The sequence below is a fragment of the Lentinula edodes genome (genome assembly GCF_021015755.1).
Source record: "Lentinula edodes strain Le(Bin) 0899 ss11 chromosome Unknown C8R40scaffold_43, whole genome shotgun sequence".
Lineage (NCBI taxonomy): Eukaryota > Fungi > Basidiomycota > Agaricomycetes > Agaricales > Omphalotaceae > Lentinula > Lentinula edodes.
The window spans coordinates 208495-220637 of NW_025764349.1; the positions used below are offsets into that span (position 1 = coordinate 208495).

At 47.6% G+C, this 12143-nt stretch overlaps 3 protein-coding genes across 3 annotated transcripts; 1 reads left to right on the forward strand and 2 right to left on the reverse strand.

The window, feature by feature from the left end:
* Positions 1-728: 728 nt before the first annotated feature.
* Positions 729-1787, reverse strand: C8R40DRAFT_1056627 (uncharacterized protein; the record flags this gene model as incomplete). The annotated part of the gene is made up of 4 exons (XM_046225094.1): positions 729-1130; positions 1176-1302; positions 1368-1489; positions 1545-1787. 4 exons carry the CDS (start codon positions 1785-1787, stop codon positions 729-731), a joined length of 894 nt encoding a protein of 297 aa, XP_046081703.1.
* Positions 1788-2018: 231 nt separating this feature from the next.
* C8R40DRAFT_1211802 (uncharacterized protein) lies at positions 2019-3331 on the reverse strand (the record flags this gene model as incomplete). Its single annotated transcript, XM_046233199.1, has 6 exons — positions 3248-3331; positions 3049-3151; positions 2750-2903; positions 2527-2641; positions 2362-2448; positions 2019-2285 (listed from the first exon to the last, which is right to left on the reverse strand). The coding sequence occupies exons 1-6, from the start codon at positions 3311-3313 to the stop codon at positions 2019-2021; spliced, it is 792 nt and encodes a 263-aa protein (XP_046081704.1). The 5' UTR covers positions 3314-3331.
* Positions 3332-4296: 965 nt separating this feature from the next.
* On the forward strand, positions 4297-4544 carry C8R40DRAFT_1125592 (uncharacterized protein; the record flags this gene model as incomplete). Its single annotated transcript, XM_046228987.1, has 1 exon — positions 4297-4544. A coding segment is annotated over one exon (244 nt), but the record flags the coding sequence as incomplete, so codon positions are not given.
* Positions 4545-12143: the final 7599 nt, after the last annotated feature.

A 12143-nucleotide genomic window follows, 5' to 3' on the forward strand; every position in this document is an offset into this window, starting at 1 on the left:
TCTAAATAGTCTTAATTGGAATATACCCAGGAAGCAATTTTTTTGAAGAATTTTAGGGTATTCTGGACCAGTTTTTCACCAGAGTGGCGCGCTATGCACACTAACAACGGCGATTCGGATGTCCTGGTACCGTCAGTGGTGATAAATTTTACAATGTATGACTATAGCCAGTCCCATCAAAAAACCTTATGGACTGGCAGGGCCACTTCATTTTTTACAATATCTATGTTATAGGCTCTTTAGTATGGTGTCATAATCAATTTAGACAAGTAACATCTCAGTCTTTTTACAGATGAAGTAGCTAATTAGATATATCTGTCATTGAGTGGAGGCACAACAGGTTGAACAGGAGTAGAAACAACACATGGGATGCAATGGTTGAGTTCTTCAACACCTCAACCACTGCCAATGTTGATGTTGATACTCCCATCTTATGTTCCACAATATCTGCAGGTATAACAGCAGACACAGGATCAAACACAAACACAGTATCAGCATTACCAAATCCAGCCACCGCAGCCACACTGAATGTGACTCTGCACAAATCAGTGCACAATTAAGAATACAAATACGGCGTGTGCATTGCAAGCAACGTGATTTTCAATTGCATGTAGTACATATATTTGTCACTCCTCACTTTTTTTCCACCCAAGTGACAAGAGGCAAAAGTCTTCAATAAACTTTGGACACTGTTGAAGCCTGACTAGTCCCTGAAACTGTGCCTACATTCATGTTCTGCATGATTGCAACTCCAGAGGACCTGTATAATATACATTGACACAGGATTCTTGGATAAGAAAGAAACACAAGGGGGGAACCACATATGTCCCAACCCTCTCCACACATTTCTCGAACAATCGAATTCCTGCACTCACTTTCACTTTAACTTTATCACCCTTCCCATCATTCCTCCCAGAAGTATATTCCACAGACCAATACAAAAGCCCCACATCCTCCATTGTCGCTCCTCCCCCACCAAACCCAGTACACGTCTTGACAAAATCTGCACCGGCTTCAGCAGCAATGAACACTCCAGCAATTTTTTCGGAGTCGGAGAGAAATATAGCTTCAAGGATGACTTCCAGGTTGACTTTTCTCATAGCTTCTTCACTCGGTCGGGTGAGGGATGACTCGGAGGATTGTAGATTGTGCTGATGGAGATGAGGCTGGTAGACGTGGCATGCTTCAGCAACAGCATGAATATCATCAAAAACAGTGGTGTAAAATTGGTATTTAAGTGTGCCAATGTTTATCACCATGTCCATTTCACGTGCGCCATTGAAGATGGCGTCTTGGGCTTCGCTTTGTAGTAAGTAGGTAAGATTGTTATTGAGTGTGGGGTATTATTATCATAGTGCTGAACTCACAACACTTTTACAGCCGTCGTACTTGCCCCGAGAGGAAACCCAATCACTGCACATGGAATAGATTTGGATCCGCGTAATTGTTCAGCAACTTGTTTAACGTGGACTCCATTCATGCAGCATGACTAGACTTTGTCCACATACACTGTGTACACATGCAGACACAAAATAAAGCCTTACCTTGAACCCATACCTTATCGCCTCATAGCACAAAACATCAATTTGCGCTGAAGTAGCATCTGGTTTCAATAGAGTATGATCAATAGTCGAAGGGAATAAAGGATCCGATGGGTGTGTAATGGTTATGAACTTGGTCTGGTTACCACCAGTGTGTGCTGCTACTGTACCATTGTTATCAGTGTTCTTGAGTTGGGAAATCTTTTTTTCAATGGCGATTTTCCATTCCTCATCTGTAAGAGCCATGCTAGCACTGTGGATATTGGTACTGACTCGACTGGAACAATACAAGCAAAATTCTCATGCTTGGTTTCTTTCAATTCTCAGCACGTCTTTTGGTGGTATGGATCAGGGATACATGAACGACAGAATACTCAAGTTGCCAATAAATAGCAGCAAGAAAGGATCCTACGCAAATAGAATAACCAGAGCGATAGTCCTCCAAGTCCCTTTCTAGTTTATCACCACTTTGTAGCTTCAATCCTCCTGCTTGAGTTCACTACTAGATGCTGACATTGTGGTGAAGAACCCATTCCCATAATCCCCAGACGCTGACTGCTCTGACTCGCCGGATACGAATTGTCCGGGTGCAAACCGGATTGTACTATGCTTCAGCAAGGCTCCGACTCCTTTCTCCACATCTTGCGTTAAAGGCTCTCTATGGCTTCCGACCACTGCCGAAGAGCTTTCCAAAATGGATTTTTGGGAGGCAATAATTGAGATCACGAGTGCTGAGTGTGTTCCCTATGTGTAAAGATGAGGTACGGTACCGGATCGACATCAAAAAGAAAAAAGTGGCAAGGTAGGGGAAGAAGCTCACTGTGAAAAATGATGTAAACTGGGCCACAATTGCATGACCAAGTCCTGAAGGTGCATCGTCATCTACAGTCAACGTTCCATTTGCCGCCTAGGTAACCCAGACATTCATGAGTGAGCATCAAAACTACGTTGGACTATTTCATCCATCAAGTAATAAAAACCCCACCTGAACTGCACAGTAAAATAAACCACACTCAACAAGGGAAAGCAAAATTTTGAACAACACATTCTTGTTCACTCGATCTCGAGACATTGTTTTCTTGATCGACTGTCGGAAGAGCCTAACATGCAAGTTATTACAAGTGTGTAGTATGATTAGCATCAAAAATGTGTCAAGGACAACAAAAACTTGATGGGAAAAGTGAAAAGATCAAGTTTCCCCGATATACCAAGCTTTACTCATAATACAGCTCGTCGCCGCAAGATTCACAGCTAACAAGACAAACATACTTGAAGCATCACCCTTCAAGAATCCATTTCCGCTTGCTCCCTTATTGCTTGTGAGAATGATGGAGAAATTCGTCACATCGTATATTGATGCAGCTGAGATTGCAAATAATATTCCCAGTCAGTGATTATTGTATGCCAGAAGATCACAGGAGGATTTGGAGGGGATTGGAGACCAGGAGGTCAACATAGGTAGTAGTATGAAGGAGCAATCTGTGGTAAACTTAGTATGTCAACTGACCTGCACTTCCAGCTAACAGTACACACAACGTATACTGCACAGCTCTTGAATGGGACCAAAGAACAGAGGCGCACCACACGACAATTGCATCCCCAGCAAAGAACTAGAAAACAATCAACAAGGTATCCAGATTTCAAATATCAGCAAACTCAACGATTCATCACTTCGGAGTACCAATTCTCCAACAAGGTTTACTTACATTCAAAACCTGGAAAATCAGGGAAGCGATCCCATAGGGCTCTGCCCTCGCGGATGCGCTAGCCATTTGATCAAGATATGAGATGCTATCACTAGGAGATTGAGACCAAGACAACCCGGTGAGGGTCTCCCCGACATTGGTGATGAATTTCCCGGTAACGGTGACATGCCTAAATTTTGGCTAGACATCTATGTCATGCCCTGCCCCTAAAAGCTCCCTTTCCTACCCTAAAAGCTCCCCTTTGCTACTCCTAGACATTCCAGAACCGCTTACCAGCTCCTCTCCACCTCCTAAATAACCTCCCATGAAGCCCCCATGAACCACGGAACCCTAACCAACCTCCCGACCAATACTAACCTCCATCTGAAGCAACAGTCCCAAGACTCGTGCATGCCACCAGACAATCCCCTATCAATTTAGCCTCATGGGTTCCGCAACTCACACTATCCCCATTGGATGCTCGTTTATTACAATGTCTCTTTATCCAACCATCCCACCTATATAAGTATCCTCGGTAACATAAACGTCCCCAGCTTGGTATATTTTGAACACACACCCTTTACCTAGGTCCAGTCCCTGTCCCTTTGTACCTGCTACCTATATGGAATTCTCTTTACTCTCTATTTCTTTATCTCTGTTTCTCTCAACTCTTGTCTATCGTCTCTACGATTGTCTATATGATCCAATACACGCTTTTACTTCACGTCTAAGCAATCCAAGTGAGTTCCCGAGCTCCCTCGAACAATACTAAAGCTCCCCAATGCCTATCGCCTTGGTGAGCTAACCTCCCCAAACCTCCTCAAGCTCCCTAGCTACTCCATAAGCTTCAGGACCTCGATCTAAGTAACATCGAAGCTACCTCTCATGTCAAACCACGTGTTGCTTCTCCGTTACCACCTCCAACACTCGAGGATGTCCATCCTCAAGCCCAGTCCCCGGGAACCTACCCTCCCAGGCGTATACCTTCTCAGGAGCTTACAACCTCGAGACCCATTTCCATCTACGACCTATTCGAATCCTATATTGATGTTCTAGCAAGTACAACTCCTACTACGCAATATTACAAGGTCCCATACTTCTACCTAACCTCCCTACGCCTTAGGGACCTCCCTGGACCTCCTAGGAACCCCCTCAAGGGTCACCACCTCTTTGCCCCAGCCACTACTAGGTCATTCCTGTCCTCGGTCGCAGTTCCTGTAGCTCCCTTCGAGCTCCAGCCTGCTCCTAGCATGCTACAACATGAACCTTCGTATACCAAACCCTACCTTAAGACCTATTCTGACCCAGGTCTTACAGTCTATGCTGTGAATTGTGACATTTTCACGTATAGATTTGTATCGAGAGGACTGTAATTGAGACCCAGATTGACAGTCAAAGTCAATACTGAATCAGTCTAATAAGTTGAAGGGACCATATACCCATACTACCACAAGTTGGTTAGTTTACCCATCCCCGATACTACCTTCGGATGACAGTCTACCTGTTTGTCAAGCAGGATTATACCAGACTCGGACTACATCCGAAGGATGACCATTCACGTATGACATACCAAGGGTATTCTTATTGGACCTTACACTGGCAGGAGTTTGGAAGAACTTACTCAAGTGACCATGAGCCGAGGATTGACTCAAAATGACTTTCTAGAACTAAGGAATTATCATATACTCCTTCTAGAACAAGATCATGCATTAATCTAAAAGACTGTGATTTAGTCTAATAGACCAATCAGGTTGCATGGTTGAGGAAAATGACTAGAAGAACGATTGAAGTACTGCGAGGCTCCGAAGACATATCAAATGAATGTCAAAGAGTCCTGATGTAGAAAATATTGAAGAATGCAATTGTCACCAAGCGGCAGAGGCGGAGTGACTAACGGAGCAAGAAAGCGGAGTGACTAACAGAGCAAGAAAGCAGAGTGACTAAGCAGGGCAGCTGTCAAGTCCATGCCGCGGGCCTCCATTCCGCCGCTCGGTATTCCGAAGATCTGCTTTTATTGTAATCTCTTCCTATTGTTCTTTCTCGCTACACATATCCTTTCGTCCTAGTTTCTCATTATTGTCTTTTACTCTTTCGTTCTAGTCTCTCCTTATTGTCTTTTACTCTACCCTGCAGGTACTACTCGTATAGCTCCTAGTAGTTAGTCTGGCGCTCCGCACCGATGCGCCGCTCCGTAGATATAAATACTGCCTGTACGCTACTGTAGTTCCTTAGTTTAATTATCAACTTAGATCGACTTAGATTCCCTCTTTCACTCTGTGCTCCTCTAAGTCTTCAGGCTTACTGCCTTGAAGTTCTCTCTACTCTACCTTAGGACTTATACGTTCTCTGGTTCGCTCCTCGTCACCGGCGTTATCGCCGCTCCGACTTGGCTGCTACTCAGCTCCTCTCTTCTATACTCTTGACCTCCGGGGACATACGGCGTAACGGCGGTGTTGTTAATAACTTCACTACTGTCCCATTCGTATTCCGCACTTAGACACTCTGTGACCTCTGGCACGGTTACACGGGTTGCATGATCTTAACAGTATAATTAAACTCAATCCGTTAACGTCGTACTGACATATCATTTTTTATGCCTCCGAAAACTCGAGCTCAATCTAGAGCTAACTCCGAAGAAAACACTTTCTTCACTACAGCTCAATCATTTGCCCCATTCTCCGACTCTATCTCTGCTATTGGTCAACCACGTCGCCGTAATCGCGGTTTCGGTCCAGCTACAGTTCCTACTACGTCGACTCTTCCTGAATCCATGGAAGAAGAACAACAATTCGAGTACAGTACATTGTACACTGGTGACGGACAACCTGTCCAAGTCCTGACCCCTCGCCGTGGACAACCCCCCGTGGTCGCTCCGGCTCGGGGCCGTTCAACTACTCGTATTGATTCTCCAATCCTCCAAGCCATAGCCCGCCGTACGGGGAAACAACCCCAACGTCGCGCTGCTTCTGAATCTCCTCGTGACCCACCTCCTCACTTCGATTTGGACACCGGTGATCACGATGATCAAGACCCTCCTGTCGACCCCGACGATCCGGGCGCCGATAATAACAACAACGATCTGGATGACGATTCCGGCGGTTTACCGCGTGGTGAACCTGGTGACCCCAGTGGACCTGGTGGTCCTGGTGGTCCCGGCGGTCCCGGCGGTCCTGGTGGACCTGGTGGACCTCGCTCTCCCATATCTCCTGACATCCCCAACGAGCAACGTGCTATGTTGGAACTCCTCTCGGGGTTCAAGGGTTCCATTGAGACCCTTGGTACCGTCCTCGCCGCTCTCGGCCGCCCTTCTGACAGCTCTGAATCCAAGAGCAAGGTCAAGGAGCCAGAGGTCTTCGACGGTTCGGATCCCCGAAAACTCAAGACGTTCTTCGTCAATCTCGCCCTGGTCTTCAATGACCGTCCCAAGTACTTCACCGACCAACGGAAGGTGAACTACACCCTTTCCTATCTCAGTGGGTCAGCCAAAGAATGGTTTGTCCCTGATATCCTCGACCCGGATCTCGACTCGCTGCCGGCCTGGACATCCTCCTTCAAAGCCCTTGTAAAGGAGCTTCAGGATAATTTCGGCGTTTACGACGCCCAAGGCGAGGCCGAAGATTCTCTCGGTAATCTGAAGATGAAGGAAACCGAGAACATCCGGAAATACAACATCCGGTTCAACACCCTGGCTGCTAGTACCAACTGGGATTCTGCTGCCCTGAAATGGGCTTATGGACGAGGATTAGCTGAGCGCATCAAGGACGAAATGGCGCGTTTGCCCGAGCCGGCGACGCTCGCCGATTACCGTCAAGAAGTTCTTCGTATTGACAATCGTTATTGGAAACGCGAGGAAACTAGAAAGCGTGAGGCTGGTAAGCCTTTTGTTGCTCGGAACCCGAAGAAGGGTTCCTCGGACTTCAAGACTGGTTCTACTAACCAGCAAAACAACTCTCAGCCATCTGGCTCTTCGGCGCCGTTCACGCCGAAGCCTAAACCCTTCTCTGGTGGTAAGCCTAACAACAATGGTAAGCCCCAGAACTCTTCGAATTCCGGCCAATCCGGCGGTCAGCGCCCCGCGTTCAACCATCTTGGTGCAGATGGGAAAGTCCTTCCCTCCGAGAAGGAAAGAAGGATGAAGAACAACCTTTGTCTCTTCTGCGGTGGTAAGCATCAGATTGCTGACTGCAATAAGCGAAAGGCCCGAGAATCAAAGGGCCGTGCTGCCGAGGTTGAAGAAACCCCCGAAGCAACCATTGAGGTTGTTGAAGAGGAATCGGAAAACTAATCCGCAGCTCTTGTTCCCCGGTACGAAACGGGAGCTGCGTTGATCAGGTTCGTACCTCACCTGGGGAGTTATATCTCAACGCGTCCGCTCTTTCTTCCATTGAACGATCTCTTGTCATATCATTAACTACTGAATTTCCTTTGTTCGATTCGGCCGCGCCGGCCGAACCTATCTCTGCTCTTCTCAAATTTCCTACTCTTGTTGATTCTGGTTCTACTGACTCTTTCATCGATACTCGTTATGTTTCTCAGAACTCTATTCCTACGACCAATATTTCTCCTGTTAATCTTCGTCTCTTTGATGGTTCATTGTCTTCTAAACCCATTACCGATATGGCGAATATCGCCGTTCGGTTCCCTTCCGGCGAGCTGCTTCTCTTACCCTTTTATGTTACACATTTAGATTCATCTTGTAAAGCAGTACTAGGTTACAGTTTCTTATCCCGCTACAATCCGTTGATTGACTGGGCATCTCGAAACATTACGTTCCGTAACACTTCACACCTTGATTCTCCACAGACGTCTGTGCCTTCTGCTATCAACACTGTTGTTGCAAAGGTCGCTGTTCCGCTACCGGAACCTTCGCCGTCGGTTTCACCGACAATTCTGGAGACCCCTCCTGGGGACTCACCTCGCTCTCGCTCTCGCTCCCGCTCTCGGACTTCACGGGCCAAGCCCCTTTCGTCCAAATTCCCTTTTGAACCCATCTACTCTTACCCTACGGTCTCTCAATTCGCTGCTCAGCTGGAAACTCCCGAGGTAGACATTGCACTCGTCAGTGCTGCAGTCTTCAATAGGGCTTGCAAGGACGCCGGTATGGAACCCATCCTTCTTCGTGCTATCCACTCAGAGGTCGCGGCCCGCGCCGCCGACCGCTCTTCCACCGCTCCTACTGTCCCTCCACTTCCTCCTTCCATCCCAGCAGAGTATGCTGAGTTTGCAGACGTCTTCGACGAGATAGCTGCAGATTCTCTTCCTGAACACAGACCTTACGACTTGAAGATTGACTTGGAAGAAGGCGCTTCGCCGCCTCTCGGCCGTATTTACCCTTTGTCTGAAAAGGAGCTAGTTGCCCTTAAAGACTTTATTGACAAACAGCTGGCTACTGGTGCCATCACCCCATCATCCTCTCCTCACGGCGCTCCGGTCCTTTTCGTCCCGAAGAAAGACGGCAAACTTCGCCTTTGCGTCGATTTTCGTGGACTCAATCGTATCACCAAAAAGGATCGTTACCCACTCCCACTCATATCAGATCTTCTCGACGCTCCGAAAAGAGCTAAAATATACACCAAATTGGATCTCGCTCACGCTTATCATCTAGTCAGAATCGCTGAAGGTGACGAATGGAAAACCACCTTTCGGACCCGCTACGGCTCTTACGAATGGAAGGTCATGCCGTTCGGCCTTACGAACGCCCCTGCGGCTTTCCAGCGGTTTGTTAATGACATCTTCTCTGACATGCTCGATGTTTGTGTCATCGTCTATTTGGACGATATTCTAATCTACTCTGATACGCCAGAAGAACACCGAGAACACGTCAAGGAAGTTCTTCGGCGGTTACGCCATCATCGGCTTTACGCCAATCCCGAGAAGTGCGAATTCAATATGGATACTGTTGAGTATTTGGGTTACATTCTTTCTCCCGACGGATTGACTATGTCCAAGGAGAAAGTTCAGACAGTTCTAGAGTGGCCGGTCCCGAGGAAGGTTAAGGACATTCAGTCCTTCTTGGGTTTTGCAAACTTCTATCGTCGTTTTATTTATAATTACAGTGATATCGTTGTGCCGATGACTCGGCTTACCCGAAAAGGCGCGTCCTGGATCTGGGACAGCAGCTGTCAAGAGGCCTTCGAAAATCTGAAAATCGCTTTCACTTCTGCGCCAATACTGGCCCATTGGGAGCCGAATCGCCCACTTATCGTGGAGACCGACGCTTCCGATTACGCCATTGCGGCTATTCTTTCCATCCAATATGCTGACGGTGAAATTCATCCTCTAGCCTTCCTTTCCAGAACGCTTCACGCGGCGGAACTCAACTACGATACCCACGACAAAGAGCTACTGGCCATCTTCGAGGCCTTTAAAGCTTGGCGTCATTATCTGGAAGGTTCAGGTGATCCGGTGGACGTCGTCACCGATCACAAGAATCTTGAGTATTTCTCTACTACCAAGGTTCTCACACGCCGACAGGTCCGATGGTCAGAATTTTTACATCAATTTAATATGGTCATTCGCTTCCGACCGGGGAAACTCGGCGAGAAACCCGATTCGATAACTAGACGCTGGGACGTCTACCCTAAAGAGGGGGATATCGGCTACGCCCAAGTGAACCCTCATAACTTCCGTCCTATATTTACTAACGAACAACTCACTGCGTCTCTTCGAGCTACCTTCTTGGAAGGCCCGGTTTTACGAGCCTCGATTATCATGGATATCGAAGCCCTACACCAAGCCATCATCCTCGCCCTTCCTGCCGACCCGAGCTCCGTTGCTGGTTTGGAACTTGCCAAAGATCCTTCCAATGAACGTTGGAGCTTAGGTAGTGACAAGCTACTACGCCTGGACGACCGTATTTATGTTCCTAATCACGGCGATCTTCGCCTTCAAGTTCTCCGCTACTTCCATGATCATCCACTCTCCGGCCATTTCGGCCAGAACCGCACTCTAGAAGCTGTACGTCGTCAGTACACCTGGCCCAAGGTCAGAGACTTCGTACGTGACTACGTTACCTCTTGCACTATCTGTGGGCGCAACAAACCTCGCCGTCATCGGCCTTACGGGTTGTTGAAGCCTTTGCCGGTTCCGGTCCGACCATGGGATTCCATCTCCATGGACTTCATTGAGCAACTGCCAATGTCGAATGGCTTTACCGCTATTCTCGTCGTTGTGGATCGATCTTCCAAGCAAGCTATCTTTATTCCAACTCACGACACCATTACTTCTGAACAACTAGCTGAGCTTTTTGTTATTCACGTCTTCTCTAAACATGGTGTCCCTAATCATGTCACTTCTGATCGTGGTTCTGAATTTGTTTCGGCGTTTTTCCGGGCTCTCGGTAAAGCGCTCTCCATGGAACTTCACTATACCTCTGGATATCATCCGGAAGCCGATGGGCAAACTGAGCGTGTCAACCAGACTCTCGAACAGTACATCAGGATCTATTGTTCCTACCAACAAGATGACTGGTCGCCTTTACTTCCGATCGCCGAGTTCGCCTATAACAACGCTCCCAATGCTTCCACTGGTATTACTCCATTCTTCGCTAACAAAGGATACCACCCAAATATCACCGTTCGGCCCGAGGTCGACATGAAGTCTGATCTAGCCAGAGACTTCGTCGTCAATCTCAATGAACTCCACGTTTTCCTTCGAGAGGAAATCCTTTTAGCCCAATCTCGTTATAAGGAACAAGCTGACAGGAAAAGAATCTCGCACCCGGAGTTCCCGATCGGCTCCGAAGTATTTGTTCTTGCTAAGCACATTCGCTCTACTCGTCCTACTGAAAAATTCTCAGAAAAATATCTTGGTCCTTTCAAGGTCATCAGTCGACCTGGTACTTTATCTTACGAGCTCAAGCTCCCGGACTATCTTCGCCGCATTCATCCGGTTTTCCACGTCTCACAGCTGGAGCCGGTTACGCCGAATCCTTTCCCGAATCGTACTCAATCTCCTCCACCTCCAATCGAAGTTGACGGTGAAGAGGAGTACAACGTTGCCGAAATTCTGGACTCCAAGCTGGACAGAAGGTATAAACGTTGTCCTCTACGTTACTATATTCGGTGGGCCGGTTATGAAGGTACCGACGATGAATTCTCTTGGGTTGCTGCTGATGAATTACATGCTGATGAACTGGTACCCGCATTCCACGCTCGATACCCTCTGAAACCTGGACCTTGATCACACAAAATCATTTTATTCCTTTCCCCCGTTTTCCGCCGCGCTCCGCCGAAGTTTACTTTGTGCGTTTAGAGGGTAAACACGATGATAGCAAATTGAGTGTTTATCTCTTTCTCTTAATTGCTTACATTCTCCTTCTATCTACTATTTCACTTATATTTCTTTCACACTTAGACTAATTACACTTCGTACTAATTACTTCTTACGCCGCTTCGCGGCCCATTCGCTTTCCGATTTCAAAATCGAGTTAACATTTTTTTCATATATACAAAGTCCAAAAAACAAAATTATATAACGAAGGCAGGGCAACAAGAAGAGTACAAGAAGATGGCCGAAGGCCGATGTTCGATGTCCGATGTTACTCTACTCCGCTCTCTCCTTCCCTTTCTCCGACCGGGCCTTCTTCGGCGCCGGTTCTCCCTCTTCCTCTACCTCCTCCTCTCCTTCTCCATCCTCTTCTTCTCCCATCCTCCTATCCTCTTCTTCCTCCTCACTATCCACGACCCTTCTCCTCTTCTTCGGCAGCCGCGAAGGTCCTGGTTCCGGCATCTCCGGTGGCGTTTTCCTCCTTCTCGCGGCGTCCGTCATCAACCAGTCCAACTTGCGGTTGATATGGCGGTTGTAGGTGTTGTCCTTCAACTGGCCCTCTCGAAGCTGCCGGTTGTCTGCCAGCAGCTGAGCCATCTGGCTCTCCAAGATCGCCAGGCGCTCGCCGATCGGTTGTCCTCCCCCCTCT